This window comes from Penaeus japonicus, unplaced genomic scaffold, assembly GCF_977035675.1.
Source record: "Penaeus japonicus unplaced genomic scaffold, GWHDUDI00000001_assembly GWHDUDI00000007, whole genome shotgun sequence".
NCBI classification, from domain to species: domain Eukaryota; kingdom Metazoa; phylum Arthropoda; class Malacostraca; order Decapoda; family Penaeidae; genus Penaeus; species Penaeus japonicus.
This window is the reverse complement of record NW_028234409.1, coordinates 8217689-8237021: the sequence shown is the minus strand read 5'-3', so window position 1 is coordinate 8237021 and position 19333 is coordinate 8217689. Positions and strand designations below refer to the sequence as shown.

General features: G+C 37.7%; 2 protein-coding genes across 3 annotated transcripts in view; one reads left to right on the top strand and one right to left on the bottom strand.

Annotated features, from left to right (window-relative positions):
• The window catches only part of Ttd14 (TRPL translocation defect 14), a 98768-nt gene extending 95548 nt beyond the window's left edge, over positions 1-3220 (bottom strand). The window contains exon 1 of the mRNA XM_043014357.2: positions 3055-3220. Within this exon, the coding sequence (XP_042870291.1) occupies positions 3055-3124 (70 nt within the window). The 5' untranslated portion in view covers positions 3125-3220. The remainder of the gene's footprint in view (positions 1-3054) is intronic.
• A 1497-nt stretch (positions 3221-4717) lies between these two features.
• On the top strand, positions 4718-17972 carry SMC1 (structural maintenance of chromosomes 1). Of its 2 annotated transcripts, XM_043014359.2 has the most exons (17): positions 4718-4997; positions 7312-7532; positions 7850-7998; positions 8352-8520; positions 8752-8964; positions 9322-9544; positions 9881-10167; positions 10791-11002; positions 11277-12273; positions 12599-12798; positions 13075-13210; positions 13504-13656; positions 13855-14049; positions 14343-14521; positions 14839-15016; positions 15292-15384; positions 16453-17972. In XM_043014359.2, the coding sequence occupies exons 1-17, from the start codon at positions 4886-4888 to the stop codon at positions 16465-16467; spliced, it is 3732 nt and encodes a 1243-aa protein (XP_042870293.1). In that variant the 5' UTR covers positions 4718-4885; the 3' UTR covers positions 16468-17972. The 2 variants fall into 2 exon arrangements, with proteins under 2 accessions (XP_042870293.1, XP_042870292.1); XM_043014358.2 differs by lacking the exon at positions 16453-17972 and having other exon boundaries at positions 15292-16078.
• Positions 17973-19333: the final 1361 nt, after the last annotated feature.

Below are 19333 nucleotides of genomic sequence, written 5' to 3'. Positions count from 1 at the left end.
TCTTCCCGTATATGATAGAACAAAGGGGAACTAAACACTCTTTCCGAAAAACCTGGGACATTCACAAACTTTTCTGTGCTGAGGTTCCATAACTTCTCATAGGAAAAATTGTACCAAATTCGATCCTTCAGGTTTGGCTGGTTTGTACATCCAGCTTTTTCCGATTCCATTTTCAGCATACCAAATACCTCATGTCTGCTGTCACCATCGTGAGAGAGTGTTATGAAAATGACATCTGTGTTATGCAGATATCTACTGATGGATGCAAAATAGGATTTGTCAAACCCTAATCTGATCCCTACTTCTGAACATATTTGAGATGCCCCAAATGCTGCCTGAAATATTGTCGGCTCTGTACTAATGACAGCTTTTCGCCAGCAAAAGAAATGGATCTTAGAGAACTCGAAGATACCTTTGATAACAGTAGGGTTCTTTTGCAATGTCCCCAAGCATCTAATCAAATTGTCTTTCAAGCCAACTTTGGTCTTGGATGGCAAATCAGCATTTTCAATACTTCATAATTTATCAAGTACAACATCAAGTGATATACAAACATGTAATGATGAACACATATAACCTAACCACCTAACACCAACTGGCACAAATATCCTAGGCAATATTATGTTTTTTAAATTCTTTTAAGGACTCAAGACAAAATAATTTTGCATGTCTGTTCAGTAGTTCATGATTGGTTACCCGTCAATAGCATTAAAGTTAATTGGCCACTGAAAACGGACCTCATCATTTATATCCTTATAAAAATCAATCACTTCAATTAATTCCCTGAGGTTATGACGTTTTTTATTCATATTGGTTATCTTCAATGAAGCTAGAGTGTCATCTCTTTTACCAATAGTTGCCTGCCTTTTCTTGCGGAAAATGGTAGTATCTAAAGGAATCAATCTGCTGTCAAGACCTACTACTTGAGAAAAAAAAGCATCAGTAAAATTTGTTGCATTATTTCCGTGGTGTATTTCCGTTTCCCTTCTGGCAGTCATCAGGAGTGGATAAATCTTCTAAGGTTGAGGAAGATTAAGTTTCCGTTGTCATGTTCATCATCTGTATCGTTTTCACACATTCCTGAATCTCACTCAGTAATTTATTTGCCAGACTACATTTCCTCTTATTTCTGTATTCCTTCCTTTTATGGCTTTATGGTCAGCAGAACCAGTGGATACAGCACTACCATTTAACTTTGCTTCATACCACTCGATGTCTTCTTGTAGCACTCTCTCGGTTGTCTTTTGCCTTTAAAAGATATGATTTCAGTACCAATAAACGAAGCTTTCAAACTCTCCTCCTGTGTATAATAATATATTTTCTTTATGTTAAGTACTTTTGTGATGGCCTTTAGTTTAGTAATAGTCTTCAGTCCAAATTTCTGATATGATTCTTCAATTTAGTCACAAGTTTCAAAGCAATTTGTCGTCCAGAAAAGTTTGAATTTCAATCAAACACTTTCAGCGAATTATATAGTGCCAATATATCACAAACAAGTAGCAACACAACAGAAGCTTGTTGGAATGTATAATAATGTTATTAATTAACTAAAGTTTATATGCTTACTGAAGAAACACGGCATTACCTTACAGGCCATTAGGTTCAGTGAGGAACTAGAAGTATTGAAAGACTTCCGACCTAAGGTCATTGAGGAACTTGCTATATGCGGTATTTAAGTGCTTAAGGTCTGTGAGAAATTTGTTGCATGCAATATTTAGGTTCCCAAGGTCAGCGAGGAACTTCCTGCACCTAAAGACACAAATTTGATTACGATTCGGAAGGGAACTATCATCACTTAACGTTAGCGAGGAAGTTCGAAGTGCGTGGACCTCGTCCGCTGCGCGGCCCCAATTCCGCGGAAATGCGTAATATATTAAATTGAAAAGTGCAACCCCTAAACGTTATCAGATCAAGCTGATTTTTTTCACATTTCATTTTTATGATATATGGAGCCTATTTTTGTACAGTCACAATGACATTTCAAAAGTTGCAATTATTGAAATACCCTAATGTACATATATATACGCACACGCACACTCACACCTCCACACACACACACACACATATATATATACGTAAACACAAAGTAATCGCTTGCCATCTACACCGTTGTGACACAGTGACAATAATGATAAACACTGTCATTTATCGAACAAATTAAGTGGACAGTACCCCCTACTTTTGACACCCTGTCTTCAAGCTGTCAATGTTAATCGCCAATGTTGACCACACTGGCTATTATCGCAATTTTGATCCTTATTAGCATATGATTGCCAAATTATATTGCAACTCCTGAGGCCCGTAGCGTGTTGCTTAACTCTACGGCATGTTGACTCCTCGTTTCATAGGTAACTGACCCTATCAATGATGCAAAGTTTTTTTTCGCTTATAGTAGGAAAAAAATGGGTTTCGAGTCCACACACCTGTAGAACCTAATTCCTTTGACCTTCATTATGCAATATATATCGATGACAGCCTCCGTTTTCCATGTGTTATGCCATTTTCACTTTCTCGATGCATTACACTTTCACTAGTCTCCAGGTGATGCAATATTCAATTACCTTTTTCAAAAAATATTGGTCAATCAAAACATCGGTACAAGATTTGACGTAAATTCACGCACGCACATGAGAGTTTCCTATCAATACGGGAATACGGGACGTTTATAACACGCGTTCAAAGGGTCGCCACGCCATGCACATTTGTTTCCCGTCGCTCGGTCTAGCATTTTCCCCCTTCCCCTCGGTTACACTAGGAAATATTGGATCGTAAAACTCACTGAAACTCGGGTTTTTTCCCCTTCCCCTCTTTTCCCCTCAGTGAATATAATTAAATTGAGTGTGTACCCTTATTAACTAACCTCCTATTAAGACCGATATGTATGTCGATCCATTGATATAATGTGTCCATTCCGTTCATTCATATCACGAAATAAAACCAGAGACAACACACAGGAGCATCCCATCACTAAAAAAAAAAAAAAAAATAACCCTCTTTTCCCCTCAATCTCAAAAAAAGACCAAAATAATCCAAAACCGAGTCGGCGTTACTCACCTCCCGTCAAGACCAATTTGTACACCATCTTGCTCAAATTATGATGTCCATTCATCGTGGAGTGAGCCATTGCAAAACCGCCACTGGGAGCAGAGGGTTCCTTTCTTGTGTCTCTCTTTGGCGTTTCCTAGCAGACGTCCATGGTATGACTGGTGTGAGGAAGGCGAGGAAATCGCTCCTCTGGCTCGCTGCCTCGCCGCCCACGGAGAGAAAGTGTCGTACGGAATCGCGGGCGGGTTCTGGGTGCGAAGGGGCAGGACTTTGATGTATTTTTTTATGGTTTGGGGAGTGTTTTAATTAGTTTTTGGGGGGTGTTGAGGGTGTGGGATTTTTTTTTGAGTTTAGGTGGGTTTTATTTAGATGTGTTTATCGGTGATTATAGCGTTATGGATGTGTTGGCTTTTCACACGTACATTTCTCTTATCGGTCATATTTAAAGGCAATAGGCATGGACAGACGATTTTCACTAGTTATATAGGCCATGGTAATCAATAATTCTCGCTTGTTAAGATGATTTTGCCAAATACATCTCATATTCGGAAATAAATGGTCTGAATACGTAACCATAGCGAACATTATCGTACAAGTCTTCCTACCTGTAGCAGACGACAGAGAAGCGGCTGCTAAATTCTCAAATATTTCTGGATTTACTCACTTCCAAACATCGAAATTGCAACACAAATGTCACACCAAGTCTTTTGTATCGTATACTATTACTCCTAACCAATAGGAAGCTAACGGAGTAATTTCATACATGCTGCAATATATACAATATCTTCAATAATTCTGCAAAGCGCATGCATCTTTTCAACCTATCTAACTAACAAATCACTATGAAGATTTAAAATCCTTGTTGAATAAAAAGCCTGTCATGTGCTTTACTTATATAATGCAGAAAATTTAGCGCAATCGACAAGAAAAGAACCATCGTCTAATTTATTTTCGGTTGGCTGACATCATTGCCAACTTACCAAACAAAATACGAAATCTAGCGCTTTTACTGAAGAACTTGTCCTATTTTCCCACTATTTTCTGTACACACCATTTCTTTTTACCTCGCTTTAAATAGTATATGAATGTTTGATGCTTGGTGAGCTTAAACATGAAATTAAACAAATCAGAGATAAAGAAATTTGTTTCCGACAATCAATGCGTCTCTGGTTGACGTTCAACAAGTAGCAGTGATAAACTTTAGCTCATGATAACTATTGCTTTTTTCAGTGGTTTTCTTATTATATATATCGTCTTAGAGGTTAAGAGAGTATAATGTTTGGAATAAAAAACTTACGGAACCATATTTTGATAATGTTTATAGAGACATCGCGGTAAACATCTTCGATCATTATTATGCGACAAGATACGAGCAGATATTCTGATATTATTGCATTTACAACCCGCCTTTTGTAGATATACTGAAATCATTCACTAATCTATATATATAAAAAATCCTTAGCGCATTTTTAGGACACTCAAGAACCTGAACCTAGCGCTTTTCTATTACAACTGGCATATCGGCTGCAATAACCGAACCTGTCATCTAAATCATCAATAAGTATCAATTACCAATAAAATGAATAAACTTACAGCAACTCCAACAACCCAATAGATCAACCAAATCAACGCCGACAACCCAACCTAGCGCTTTCCACCCTCCCTTGGCAACACTGTTTACGCGCCATTTTACCGTAAACAAACACTTCGAGTTTGTTTTGAGGTTGCTTGTGTTGTGGTCTCCCGTTGGAACCTTTTTGTGCGTGTTTCGGGGAGGAATATGGTGTCCTCTCCCTCATACTGTTGGGCCTGTTAGCAACGCGAGGAAGAAGAAGGGACAATGAAGGCCATTTTGAAGTATATTGAAGTGGAGAACTTCAAGTCCTATCGAGGCTTATATCACATCGGTCCGCTCAAGCCTTTTACGGCGGTCATCGGACCCAATGGCTCAGGTAGGCGGTTTTAAGGGGGTTTCGGTGTGTTTGGGAGTGAGGGGTTGAAGGGGGGGAGTAAACAAGTGCAGGATGTATTGTCAGTGACACTTTTTGGACTTGGCTTGACATATCCTGTCATGTCCTGCGTTGGCTGACCTGCCCTCGGTGTTGTGGCCTATTTAGATCCTTTGGACTTGACCTGATGATAACTTTTTGGTAGCTGTTGGTGTGACAGAACGGACGTTATGATATTTACCAATTGCTCTCTATTAAATTTTTGTCTTGATTATTATTATATATATACAGCATATAAACCAAAGTGGAATTGGGAATTATCTATAGAAGGTAGAAGCCATAAAATCCATTGCAATTGATATTGTTGGATTCTTTGTCTAGTGGGTGGTTATAGCGGTTTTAGATACTTCTAGCTAATGACAGCCGTGATATGAGACTCGACATGCAAATGATGTAATGAAGTATCCCAGGGAAATTATAGGGTTACGTTGGCCAAAAACCCATTAAAATTATCATCGTAAGACTCAAATTGGCATCTATTAACCCATTTCCGACGGACCTGGCGATAAGTGGAAACTTCCTTCGCTGGGCCAATGCAATATTGCATCGGGAAAGTCACACTTGTATGTCACCCCGTCATTGGGCATTTAGCTGTGTCACACAGGTGTGACGCACTGTCATCATAGGGTTAACCAAATTAGAGGAATATTAATCAGTAAAAGCAATGAATAAGTGTATGACTCATGGTCAAAACCGCTCGTCATCTTTACGTATGGGAAAGATGTATAATAGTAGTGAGGAAACTGTGACCTGCCAGGGCTCGACAGTGCTAGACAGATGTGGTGAATATATTGCATTCCAGGCAGGCGGTTGGAGGAGTAGCATCCACTCTTTAAATAGGGATTTTAGCTTTCTATCACTTACACTGATGAATAATTTATGCAGAAAGTAACCTCACTGACGTTAAATATTTTCCAATTTTGCCGCTCAATTTCCCTGGTATACTTCATGCCCTCCCCACCTGTTGAGTCTGGTACCATCACCATTATTGGTTAGTGCTAACTTAGACCACAGTATGCGAGTGCTAGACGTCTCAAGAAATCCATCAATACTAATTTCTATGGTTTTTGTAGCATGGACTTCTTATAGAAATTTATGGTAATTCTATATATAGGCTGTGACTTAAAAGTATTGAAAAAAAAAATTTTTGGTGGTTTGCGCTTGATGTATCCTGGCCACATATAGTTGTTTTAAGTGAAATATAATGATATTAGCAATAGTCAGTGTGACATGGTGTTGAGCATATACCATAGCTCTCTGCTACACAGCACTCTAGCTGAAAACCTATATTTCTCCAAAAGAAACCAGTTCTATCTTGCTAAGGATAAGCTAGATTTCTGGAGCATTACCCTGTTGGGCTTATATGCACTGAGGCGAGTGAGAATGAGTGTTGTCTCGACCTGAGCTTGGTCCTTACCCACCGTATTGCCCAGGCATGGTGGTGACCACCAGGCGACAGTGGACGCTCACAAGCTTAGACGGGGCTTGATCTGTCAATCACGGGGATGGGAGGTCAGCATGCCAACAACTGTGCTACCTAGCGGCTCTATCTTGCTTAAAATGATGTGCAGATTTGGGTTACCTTTGGGATGGTGTCCTGCTATATATATATATACGATGAACTGCCTTTATCGTGTTGAGGGCCATTGGGGGGGTAGTTTTTTCAGCCACGTCACTGAGGCTTATACAGAGAAATTTTATCCAGCAGGCTTGGGGAACCTATAGAATATTGGTTATATGTGTTTCTTTTTTTTTTTGTTTGGGTGAGTGGACGTAAAGCAGAGCCAGAAATCACATGAAACGTGTTATATTTCTGCTTACTGTAAAATGGAAATGCAAAAGATGTGGTTTGTTCATAATATTCTCACTTACAAGGGCTCTTTTCCAAACAAGATCACAATTAAAACAATATCAGTAGATTGTTTATCAATGAAGGAGGAAGGAGGAAGAAGCTGCTATGACTGTTATATATCTATATCAAATAACTTGTTTATTTTCAATTTGTTCAAGAAATGTTAGAGGAGATGAAAATTGTCTTTGATTTCAATAACTTATGGATTCCATACACTGCCATCAGTTAATAACCCACCAGCTTTCTGGTAAAAGAAATTTCCATCACATATTTTCTTACAAGAGAGAGCTTGAATGCATTCATGAATGTTTACTATTAAATAAAGAACCCAATTAGTGTAGATATACCTCTAAATACTTTTTAATTTTAGCAAACAACTAACTCCCCATATGTCTTATCTTCTAGGCAAGTCCAACTTCATGGACGCCATCTCTTTCGTCATGGGAGAGAAGACGTCCAGCTTGCGTGTGAAACGTCTGAGTGACTTAATCCACGGCGCCTCAATCGGACAGCCGATTTCAAGGACGGCTCACGTGACGGCCGTCTTCACACTCGAAAGTGGCGAGGAGAAGCGGTTCACTCGCCTGGTCCAGGGTTCTTCCTCAGACCATAGGATTAATGGAGATGTAGGTTTTCTGTAAATTACAATGAATCGTCAATGAATCTTCACCATTCTTTTTTCTTCTGTAAAAAGAAAAAAGAATGGTGAAGATTCATTGATGATTTATTGTAATTTGAATATTTACTGTTATTGAAAGTTTATTTATTTATTTATTCTTTTTTTATTGTTCAGTTGTTATATTCTCTGTTTTTGTGGATCTTTATATTTACTGAAGGCAACTTCTCTATATCCCCATTTTTTCAAAAGGTAAATTATCGGGGAGTTACCCTAATACATCAATTTTTCAGGCAGTTCCCTTAACACATTGTTAATTTTCCTCAGGTGGTCAGTAGCCAGACCTATCTCAAGGAGTTGGAATCCTTAGGCATCAATGTGAAGGGCAAGAACTTCCTTGTCTTCCAAGGTGCTGTGGAATCCATTGCCATGAAGAACCCGAAGGAAAGGACAGTGCTGTTTGAAGAAATTAGTGGGTAGGTTCGCCATTTTTAGGTGGAAATTGGTTGATTAATCTTTGACTGCTAATATGTTTGGTCAGAGAGATTTTTATTTGTAAGAAATAAATAATATAGTTATATACATGGGGCTATGTATCATTGTTTATTTTAAACATGTAGTTTATGTTTTATCTCTTGATATTCTCAACAGTTGGGTAATGATACATCAAAGACCTCACAATAGTAATGATTAACATAGTTGTGAAATGTATTTGATATGTTGTCCATGAGGGCAAACAAGAATTTAAAGGCAGAGAAACTCAGAAATCAGTATGGCGTCATATTTATTACCTGAAGGTGTCACACTGACCACGATTTCCCTCTGACAGCTCGGGATCGTTGAAAGAGGAGTATGACCGGCTCAAGACAGAGATGTTGAAGGCTGAGGAGGACACGCAGTTCACATACCAGAAGAAGAAGGGCATTGCAGCCGAGCGCAAAGAAGCCAAGCAGGAGAAGGAGGAGGCTGAAAGATACCAACGGCTGAAGGATGAACTGGTTTGTTGTTTTATGCATTTCTGTTGACTGAAACCCTGTTAAAAAGAGGCATGCATGCGTGTGTGTGTGTGTTTTTTTAGAACTTTTGTTGTTGCAATAATAAGAGTATGAGTTTTATTGGTCAGTTAATAAAAGTTTGTATTTTGAGTGCTTTAAAACATTCTCATAAAATAAATGATAAAAGTTATTCATGATGGTCATTATAATGATGCAATTAATTACTTCCCTTAGGGTGAAAAACAAGTAGAAATGCAGTTGTTTAGGCTGTACCACAATGAGAAGGAGATCGCTGAATTTGACAAAGAGATTAAGAGGAAGCAAGGAGAACTTGAGAAAGTGGAGAAGAAAAAGGAAAAGGCCGAGGAAATCCTGAAGGAAAAGAAGAAGGAACATACCCGCGTGTCCAGGGAAATGTCCAAGATGGAACAGGATATAAGAGAGCTGGTAAGGAATTTTAGTTTATGGTAGAAAATGATTTTTTTAGAATTTCTTCATTTTCATTCCTTGAAGTTAATGATAGAAAATATTTGACGGGCTTTTAGATAAGGAAATTATAGAAAATGTGTTCACTAGTGCTTTCAAATAAGTAAGTTATACAAAATGTATTTAGTACTGCTTTTAACATAGTAAATTTTTAAAAATGTGTTGAATAGTACTTTCAGATAAGTAAATAATAGAAAATTTGTTGAATAGTGCCTTCAGAAATGTAGGCTATAGAAAATATCCTCAATAATTGTTTTAAATTTAGCAATAATGATAAAAGTTGCAATAATAGGTTTCAAAAGATAATACCTCTTCCAGGAAGCAGAGGTCAACAAGAAGCGTCCAACCTTCATCAAGGCCAAGGAGAGAGTCACCCACATGCAGAAGAAGGCCGATTCTGCCCGGAAGTCTCTCGCGCAGGCCATCAAAGCCCACAATGCCCACATGGACGACATCAGGGAGCTGGAGAGCGAGCTTCAAGAGGTCGAGAAGAAAAGGGGCGAGTTTGAGGAACAGGTCTCGCAGGATTCAGAAAACCAGGGTGAGAGTCTTGGGATGTTGTTTTTGTCTTTGTCTTTGATTTTTTTTTTGTTTCTTTGTTATTTCACATGTTTATTGTTGTCTGCTTATTTATCCTGTTGTTATTTGTGTGTGTGCGTGTGTTTCTTTTTTGTTTTCTTTTTTGTTTTCTTTTTCTTGCAATCCAGTCCTGGAGAATAAAAGCAAGGATATGTAAATCTTGACATAATATTCTGGCTATCATATTGAGAGGAAAGTTAGTTATAATAAAAAGTAGGCTAAATCATGATACTAATACCAACAATAATGACAGCAAGCATTGACGACTCCTAAAGATATTACTATCAATAATTCACAGGGAAGAGTGTACAGCTGGAAGAGGTGCAGATCAAGGAATACCACAGACTGAAGAACATGGCTGCCCGCAAGTCTGCCCAGTACCTCCAGGAACTCGACTCGATCAACCGCGAACAGAAGTCGGACCAAGACAGGCTCGACAACGCCCAAAGACGCACATCAGAGATCGAGAGTCGACTCAAGCAGAAGGGGCACGAGCTGGAGGAGGCGCAGAAGCGGGTGGAAAAGTTGATGGAACACATTAGACAATCCGAGACGTCGTTGGAGGATCAGAAGAGATTGAGACAGGCAAGATTGTGGTATTCTTTGGCTCTTATTCTTATTCTTCATTTCTTTCTTTCTCTCGTTCTTGTTATATTCTTCATCTTTTTTTCTTTCTTGTTTTTTCTTCATCTTCTTTCTTTCCTTCTTCTTCGTCTTTTTTCTTTTTTGTTTTCTTTTTCTTCTTCTTCTTCTTTCCTGTCTTTCTCTTTTTTTCTTTTTTTTAGATATATAATGGTGTGGCTGTTATTTCACAGCTAGAACAGAATTCAAAGAAATTTGAGTGAATTGGGAGGGAGAAGTTATTATTTATGTTTGTATAAGATTTTGTTCTTTTACGTTTTCCATTTTTTCCATTCCGACCTTCCTTTCTTTCTCATTTTTTAGGTATTGAAAGGAATAAAAGGAAAATTAGTGGATTCTAAAGGAGGGAAATTATTGTGCATAATTTTATGTGAAAATTACATATGATGACAACATGATTTTATTTTCTTTCTCACTTCTTTCTACTCAATCTGAGGCAAGCGAGATGAAGCTTAAATATTTCTATGTAACAAGTACCCATGCTTTGCAGCCAAAATTGTTTGTGATTTATTAATTATTTTTTTACATTGATCTAAATCTAACACACAACCCGATCTCCCTTCCAGGAGTTGGTATCAGACGTAGGGTACAGCAAAGAACGCATAACACAGCTCCAGGAACAGCTGGAGAATGTGACCGAGCAGCTTGGCGATGCCCGTGTTGACAAACATGAAGACGGGCGCAGAAAGAAGAAGCAGGAGATTGTTGAGAACTTCAAGCAGCTCTACTCTGGGGTCTATGACAGGATGATCAACATGTGTCAGCCCATTCACAAGAGGTGAGGTTTGTTTGTGTGGGGTGTATGTAAATCCCTTGGTACTCTTTTCTTTTCCCTATATTTGTAGAAAAATGGCTAGTTTCTCTTTGTACCTTTCGTCTTCTCCTCCTCCTCCTCCTCCTCCTCTTCTTCTTCTTTGCTTGATCCTTCATCTTGTATGATTTGAGAACATTCTCTCCTCTCAGTGACATATGTTTTTAAACCCTAATGATACTGAAGTCTTAGAAAAAGGCACAACCCCTGTTATCTTACTGACATCATTCTTATTTTGTAGATACAATGTTGCCATTACAAAAGTCTTGGGTAAGTACATGGAGGCCATCGTGGTGGACACAGAGAAGACAGCCCGTCAGTGCGTCCAATACCTCAAGGATCAGATGTTGGATCCTGAAACCTTCCTTCCCCTGGACTACATTCAGGCTAAGCCCCTGAAAGAGAGACTGAGGAACATCAAGGAACCGAGGAATGTGAAGCTTCTGTACGATGTGTTGCAGTACGACCCACCTGAGATCAAGAGGGCTGTGCTCTTTGCCACAAACAATGCCCTGGTGTGTGAGACCCCAGAGGATGCCTCTAAAGTGGCCTATGACCTAGAGGACGGCCACAGATATGATGCCGTTGCACTCGACGGTACTTTCTTCTCCAAGTCCGGTATCATTTCTGGAGGTAGTTTGGATCTTGCCCGCAAGGCCAAGAGATGGGATGAAAAGCACCTCTCCAACCTCAAAGCCTCGAAGGAGAAGCTTTCTGAGGAGCTCCGGGAAGCCATGAAGAAATCAAGGAAGGAGTCGGAGCTCAACACAGTCGAGTCACAGATTCGTGGAATTGAGACAAGACTTAAATACTCCAAGACAGACAAAGACTCAACAGAAAAGCAGATCGCTGGGCTGCAGAAGGAACTGGACAAGCTCAAAGCAGAACTCAACACATTTGAGCCCCAGTTACGGGAGATTGAGAAGGTCATGAGTGAGCGGGAAGCCACGATGAGTGACGTTAAAGAAAAGATGAACACAGTGGAGGATGTGGTGTTTGCCGACTTCTGCAAATCCATCGGAGTCACTAACATCCGTCAGTATGAGGAGCGTGAGTTGCAGGCTCAAACTGACAGGGCAAATCGCCGCTTAGAGTTTGAGAAGCAGAAGAATAGGATATTGAATCAACTAGAGTTTGAAAAGTCACGTGACACCCAGAGCAATGTAGCTCGTTGGGAACGGGCAGTGCAAGACGACGAGGATGCTCTAGAACAGGCCAAGCAAGCTGAGCAGAAACAGGTAAGGAGCTATTTTGTTTATGATTATAATACAAGATTATCTGGAAAAGATCCAAGTCCTGTCTCTTTCCAAATATGCCTACCTCTCTTTTGTTATTATGTTTATATATTTTTATATTTTTGGAAATACTTGCTTTGTATTTGTACCATTTCTATTTTCCTTATTTTCCTTTTTTTCTCTACAGATTGTATTCTCTACTTCTTTCCTCACTTCAAACTTTCTCCTTCCTCCCTACATCTCATTTCTGTTTTCTTTTTATCCAAAGTTCTCCCCTTTCCTTCTTCCAGCCCTCCCCTCTCATTAAATCCAACATGTTATTTTCCAGATGGGTGAGATAGACAAGAGCATGCGAGACCTGGAGAAGAAGAGGTCAGAGAAGCTTGCCAAAAAGTCGGAGTGCGACGAGATGGACGACGAGATCGGCAAAGCGCGAAGGGAAGTGGGCGGCATCGCAAAGGACATCCAGAGCATGCAGAAGCAGATCAATTCTATCGATCACAAGATGGAACAGAAGAAGGGAGAGAGGTGCGTCTATTATACACGTTTTATACGCGTTGGTGGATAATAAAAGGGAGTAGTAAAGTTTGATTAGGTTCTTGGGTGGATTAACATTTCCGTCAAAGTGTGTGGTGGGGTTTGAACTTTTCATTCAGTTTTGCACTATTTGAATATAATTCTGATATTATCATAAACAATCTTCAATAAGTTTCAAACATTGTCTCTCATAAGATTCAAGCTCGATAGTACCGCAGTATTGTCCTACATTTTATTGATTATTGAAATTCTATTACTTTTCCACAGACATTCCATCCTAAAACAATGCAAGATGGACGATATCTTGGTTCCCATGACTCGAGGCAACATGGAAGACATAGAAAACGAGGGCCGGGAAGCAGGGGAATCTACGCTAGAGTATTCTTCTGGCCTCAACACCCAGGTCAGAACATATGATTGTATTTTCTTCTGTTTTAATGTATATAGATTTATGTTGATTCATTTTATTTTTATCTATTTGTGTATGTTTTTGTTATTTTTTTTGTATTTATTTTTGGTTTGTTGTCCAGTTTTTGTCCTATTTTAAAAAGCTCTAACATTCAAATTGCTCTCTATTCTAAATACATTTAGAGTCTATTAATGTGACTGTCAAATTCCATTTTTGACAAGAGGGATATTGCCTTAAAATCTTTAGAATTAACAATATCAATTAAATCCATGCCAACAAACTGACAGGTGATGTACGAGAAGGAGTCAAGAATTGTCTTGGACTACACATCTCTAAGTGAAACACACAAAGAACTCGATGACTCTGACGACGTACACAAAGCTGAGAAGCGCATGCAAAAGCATATCAACGATCTCATGAACACCATCCAGAGAATTCAGGTGAGATTGTGAAGTTCAAATTGGCTTCGTTGTCTGGCAATTAGTAAGTTCTTGTCCAGAGGATCTCATTTCTCTTAGATGATTAATTAATATTGGCCTATCTATGTTAATGCATATAGTTAGATATAGAGATAAATACAGAAACTTAAAAATGTTTTAGTGTAGCCTCCCTAATTCCCACTTTTTATTTCATTGAAGGCCCCCAATATGAAAGCAATGCAGAAGCTTGACTTAGCAAGAGAGAAACTCCAGGAAACGAACGAAGAGTTTGACAGCGCCCGTAAACGTGCAAAGAAAGCCAAGCAGGCCTTCGAAAGAGTAAAGAAGGAACGTTATGACAAGTTCATGGCATTCTTTGAGCACGTGTCTAATGAGATTGACGGGATTTACAAGGTGAGATCAATTCATATACCCTGCTATTCTTAGGTATGAAGGACATCGAGGGTTGAATAGCAATGCTTAAATTTTTGCTGACTTTAGTCCTGAAAGACATTGACTGGTTTAATTTTTTCTTACAATTGCTCTCCTTATTTCATTATTCTTGGTATTAACTCTTTGTGATGAGAGTAGTGAAGATGTAGTATTTCATAAATTCAACACGGGAAAGACTTGACTCTAAAAGTTTCTGTAATATATCAATAGAAAATAAACCCACATGATACATTTGACTCTAACCCCCTCCCTAGGCTCTGGCCAAAAACGCCTCTGCACAGGCCTTCCTTGGCCCAGAGAATCCAGAAGAACCCTACTTAGACGGCATCAACTACAACTGTGTGGCGCCCGGCAAACGTTTCCAGCCCATGTCCAACTTGTCTGGTGGGGAGAAGACTATTGCTGCCCTGGCTCTTCTCTTTGGTATCCACAGGTAGGTGTGACCATAAAAGGAAAGGGGGTATGTGTTATTATTTACAAGTGTCTGATTTGAGGGTGAATCCAGTCAGTCTGTTTGCGGGATTTTTAGTTTTGAAGAATAAACAGTGCTAGATATTACAAAAAAAGGAAAAAAAAAGAAGGGTAGTTGTATTTTCATGGTTCTTAGTTCATCTTTTTATGGTCACTGGAAATCAATTTTCTTTCTTTCTTTGTTTGAATATTTGGATACTTTTTGTTCAAGTTGCTATAAGTCCTTGAAGTTGTCCCAAGTTACTAGTCAGTCCTTTAAACTTGATCTTCTGTTCCCAGCTACCAGCCTGCTCCGTTCTTCGTGCTTGATGAGATTGATGCAGCTCTGGACAACACCAATATTGGCAAGGTTGCATCTTACATTGTAGACATGAAGTCACATCTTCAGACCATTGTCATCTCACTCAAGGAAGAGTTCTACCAGAATGCAGATGCTCTGGTTGGAATCTGTCCTGATGTAAGTTCAATGTTGATTGCAAGGTAGTCAGTCCTGTGCATTGGACTTCTGTTATTATTGATGAAATATTTTTTTTGTCTTGCCTCTTGACATAAGGTAGAGATGACATGAATAAGTGTTTAGGAGAACTTCTCTCATTTGTAATTCAGGTATTCATCCACTTTAGGTCAATCAAGAATCTTTACCATTTAATTTCCATGAAGTCACTGGCATAAAACAGTAGTTCATTTTAAGGTGAAAAGCACCACATCCCAACTCATCCTCTTGCTTTCCAGCCGGGCGAATGTCTGATCAGCAAGGTCCTGACCCTTGACCTGGAGAGTTACCCCGTGCAAAGAACCGAGGAGCCAGATCCTTTTGGTGCCAAGGTATGTGACCTGCTTTATGCGCACCGAAAGCTCCCCTGAGGAAGTCCACGTCGGCAGGAATGAAAGTGATTTCCCACCTTCACCCCCCCAACCCCGCTTGGTAAAGGAGCCCTGTTGCCCCCCAACCACCCCTTAAGCCACTCCCTGATTTCGAGAGGGTGTCTGATGCTGCCTGAGTGGATATTGTCTTTTTTTATGAATTTGTTTTTTCTCTTGATGCAAGCTGCTTTTGCCTGTTTTTTTAAGGTCATCCCTTTGTTCTATGAGAGTACTTTTGTCTTTCACAGCTACCAAATGAATTTAGGTTTTTCTTCGGGTCACCAAATTTGTATTATATAATTACTCTTTTTTTATATATTTATTTTATTGTTCTCTCAGAGGAAGTAGATATGTACACATGCTAGTCCACCATGTACATGCATGAAAGATCACACATACATCTCATATATAGACTATAAAGATCAAAGAGCAAACTCATGGACAAAGATGCACAGCTCAAATGGGATTCTCTTTTTATTATATAATTTCTTTTCTGACAGGAAATCATGTCTGTACATTTTTTTATTTTTTTTTTTTAGCTATATCTACCAACTAAGAAATTTAATGAAAATATAAATGTAAAATGATGTTTATTATGTAACAGTTTTATAAATGATTTATATTTGTCATGAAATAATATTTTTCTCTACTCCAATTCTGTATATTTTTTATTTATCCTTTGTCGAATTACGATTTATGTGTGTGTGTACACACACACACACATACACACACACACACACACACACACACACACACACACACACACACACACACACACACACACACACACACACACACACACACACACACACACACACACACACACACACACACACACACACACACACACACACACACACACACACACACACACACACACACACACACACACACACACACACACACACACACACACACACACACACACACACACACACACACACACACACACACTCACACTCACACTCACACTCACACTTACACTAAAACTCACACTCTAATTATTTATCTTTTTTCCTTTTATTTTAGATCTGGCAGAGGTAGACTGCAAAAATGGTTCCAAAGATATTTTTTTTTTACCCAATGAATATACAGCCAGCCAAAAGCCATGATTGTTTAAAATTCAAAGTAATATACAATTGGCTATATTTCTGAAAATTGCCTGATACCTCAATGGCCAAAAAATTATACACGAAACTACCCGTACACACAATTTGGTTTGAATTGGAGGACAAACTAGGAAATAGTTTGATACTTGAGTACATACTTTTTCTTTTTTCTTTTTTTTTTTTTCTTTGAAACTTGTGTATGTACGTTTGTACAGTGTTGGAAAACTACTTGAAAACCTGTGTTTAAAAAGTATGTGTCCTGTTTTTGATGATATTGAGAGTCCTGTATCTGCCTACATGAAAGTCTGGGATTGTACCATAGAAGGAGCAATACTCTTGTTTTTGTAAATAAGTAAAAAGTTTAAATAAACCTGTGGAAGTAGATTTTTAGTTTTACATTATCTAATTTATGTTTTTTGTTTGTCTCTGGATAAACATTTTTTTTTTTTCTTAATTTGAGTGTATAAGAAATAATTTCCATTAATGGATGGCATATACCAGTTGATGCTTAAAGATAGTGCTACATGTTTGTATTTCATTTTTCTCAAGTCCATGTATATTTATTTATGCATTTACTGTTTTAGTTATTTATAGTAAGACAACAAAAGTAGAAAGGTATTGAATCTGAATTGGAAAACATGTACGGTATCTATACAGTTCTCTGCAAGTTGCACTGTATATTCCTCTATGAAGCCGTATTGATCTGGTAGTCTGTGCAGGTTGCAGTACAATCCTTATTGTAGATTTCAAAACTTAGCAACTGTCATTAAGTGTCTCTTCCAGCTGATGCTTATTACATATACCAGTCTGAGAATAATGTGGCCACAGGTAAGCATCAGAAGTAGCAGAGATGTTTTGTATGATTATATAAATAAATATATATCCTCACACACACACACACACACACACACACACACACACACACACACACACACACACACACACACACACACACACACACACACACACACACACACACATATAATATATTTATGTATATAATATAATATAATATAATTAATATAATATAATATAATATAATACATACATACATACATACATACATACATACATACATACATACATACATACATACATACACACACACACACACACACACACACACACACACACACACACACACACACACACACACACACACACACACACACACACACACACACATATTGAATTAGTTGAAAGAAATGAATGAAATTCATGAGATCCACTCTCGGAGCAAAACACGCAATTATAGTAGTATTATGGAAAGGATTAGGTCAGATTACCATAGCAGTTTTTATTTTTATAATGTTTAAGTGGAAACTTGTATAGGAGAAAGATGCAGATTTTTATTTTATTTTCAGTTCCCCTTCAGTTTCAGTACAAAGAAACTTGGCAACAGAATTTTTGTCCTTGTGATTAATAAAAGAATATTCTGTATTGCTTTTTTTTTATTTACCCTTATTTATGTTATAAAATCCTGCAAAATTTATCCTGTAGAACTAGAAAAGTTTGGAAATTATAGAGAATTGTTTCTACTTTGCTATCTACAAAAATTCAGTAACGTAGAATTTTATACTATCTGATAGAACTAATGATCTTTAGCATTCATCTTGTTTATTATGAAAACCAAATGAGTAAATGAAGAATTCCTAATTATCAAGGCTTAATAAATATATATAAGTGGACATTGGTAAAGTTTCTTTCTTACAAGTGACCTCTCACAAGTATAAATTTCTTGAATTCATGTGGTTAAGAAAACATCTTATCAACAAATACTAAATTTTAACAGTTCACAAGTAATCGATATACTTACCTCCTTGAATAGAATGCTTGTGCGATTTTCCAAGATTGTGAAAAACAATGAAAGTAAAGCACTAATGTAGAAAAAAATACATCTGTGAGAAATCAGCATATAAATGCAGTTCACTCTTTCTGTAAATCATACAAGCTTCACTGCATCAAATTTATCAGTATATCAGGTTATGTGATTTACTTTTTTTTTAAGATAATAGTATTAATAATCCAAGCTATGTCTTATGTGACTTTATATCAAATTGAAGCTGTCAGTTTATTGTGCTTTTAAATTACAAACAGAAAATGATACCGCAGCACTGTAGAAGACTGATAATGGGTCAGACCTTAAAAAGAAAAATTCTTGGTCTGAATAGCCATTATTCTTAACAAAAATGGAATATCTTTGAAGAATAAAGGAAAATCAAGAAGTACAGCTGTAGAATTTAATACATGTATTTTATCATATATATGTATTTTGTGTTGTTTTTTTCCCCTCTCTATATAGATATTTTTCTTCTTATGGTGAGTTGTAACCAAGTTTATTTTTGGTTCCTTCACCTTCAGTCATTTGGAAGATGAATTGGCTGATATATTTCCTTTATAATTTCTAAAAAAGATCAAATCTACAGAAATTAAATGGAAAAAAAAATCAAACCTTCAAAGAAATTTAATCTGACTTTAAAATGTTGTATGGGTGTTGATAATGGCATTATGAATTGTTTGAACAATATATGATGTTAATGTGATAATTTTTCTACCTTGGCTTTTTCCAAATATGTTTTGTCTGGTGAATTAGCCAATTGGACTCCTAAGAATGCAAATATATCTTTAAATACAGCAGGAAATTGAGAGAGAAAAAATATGTTACTTGAGCTCCTTACATCACCTCTAAAAACTTTTAGATTCAGAGGGATTTATGCCATATGAAAAGAAAAGTGTTCATGAAATTTAAGCTATGCTTAGTGTATTCAAGAAGAAAGTCTCAATAAATATTTGATACTGTA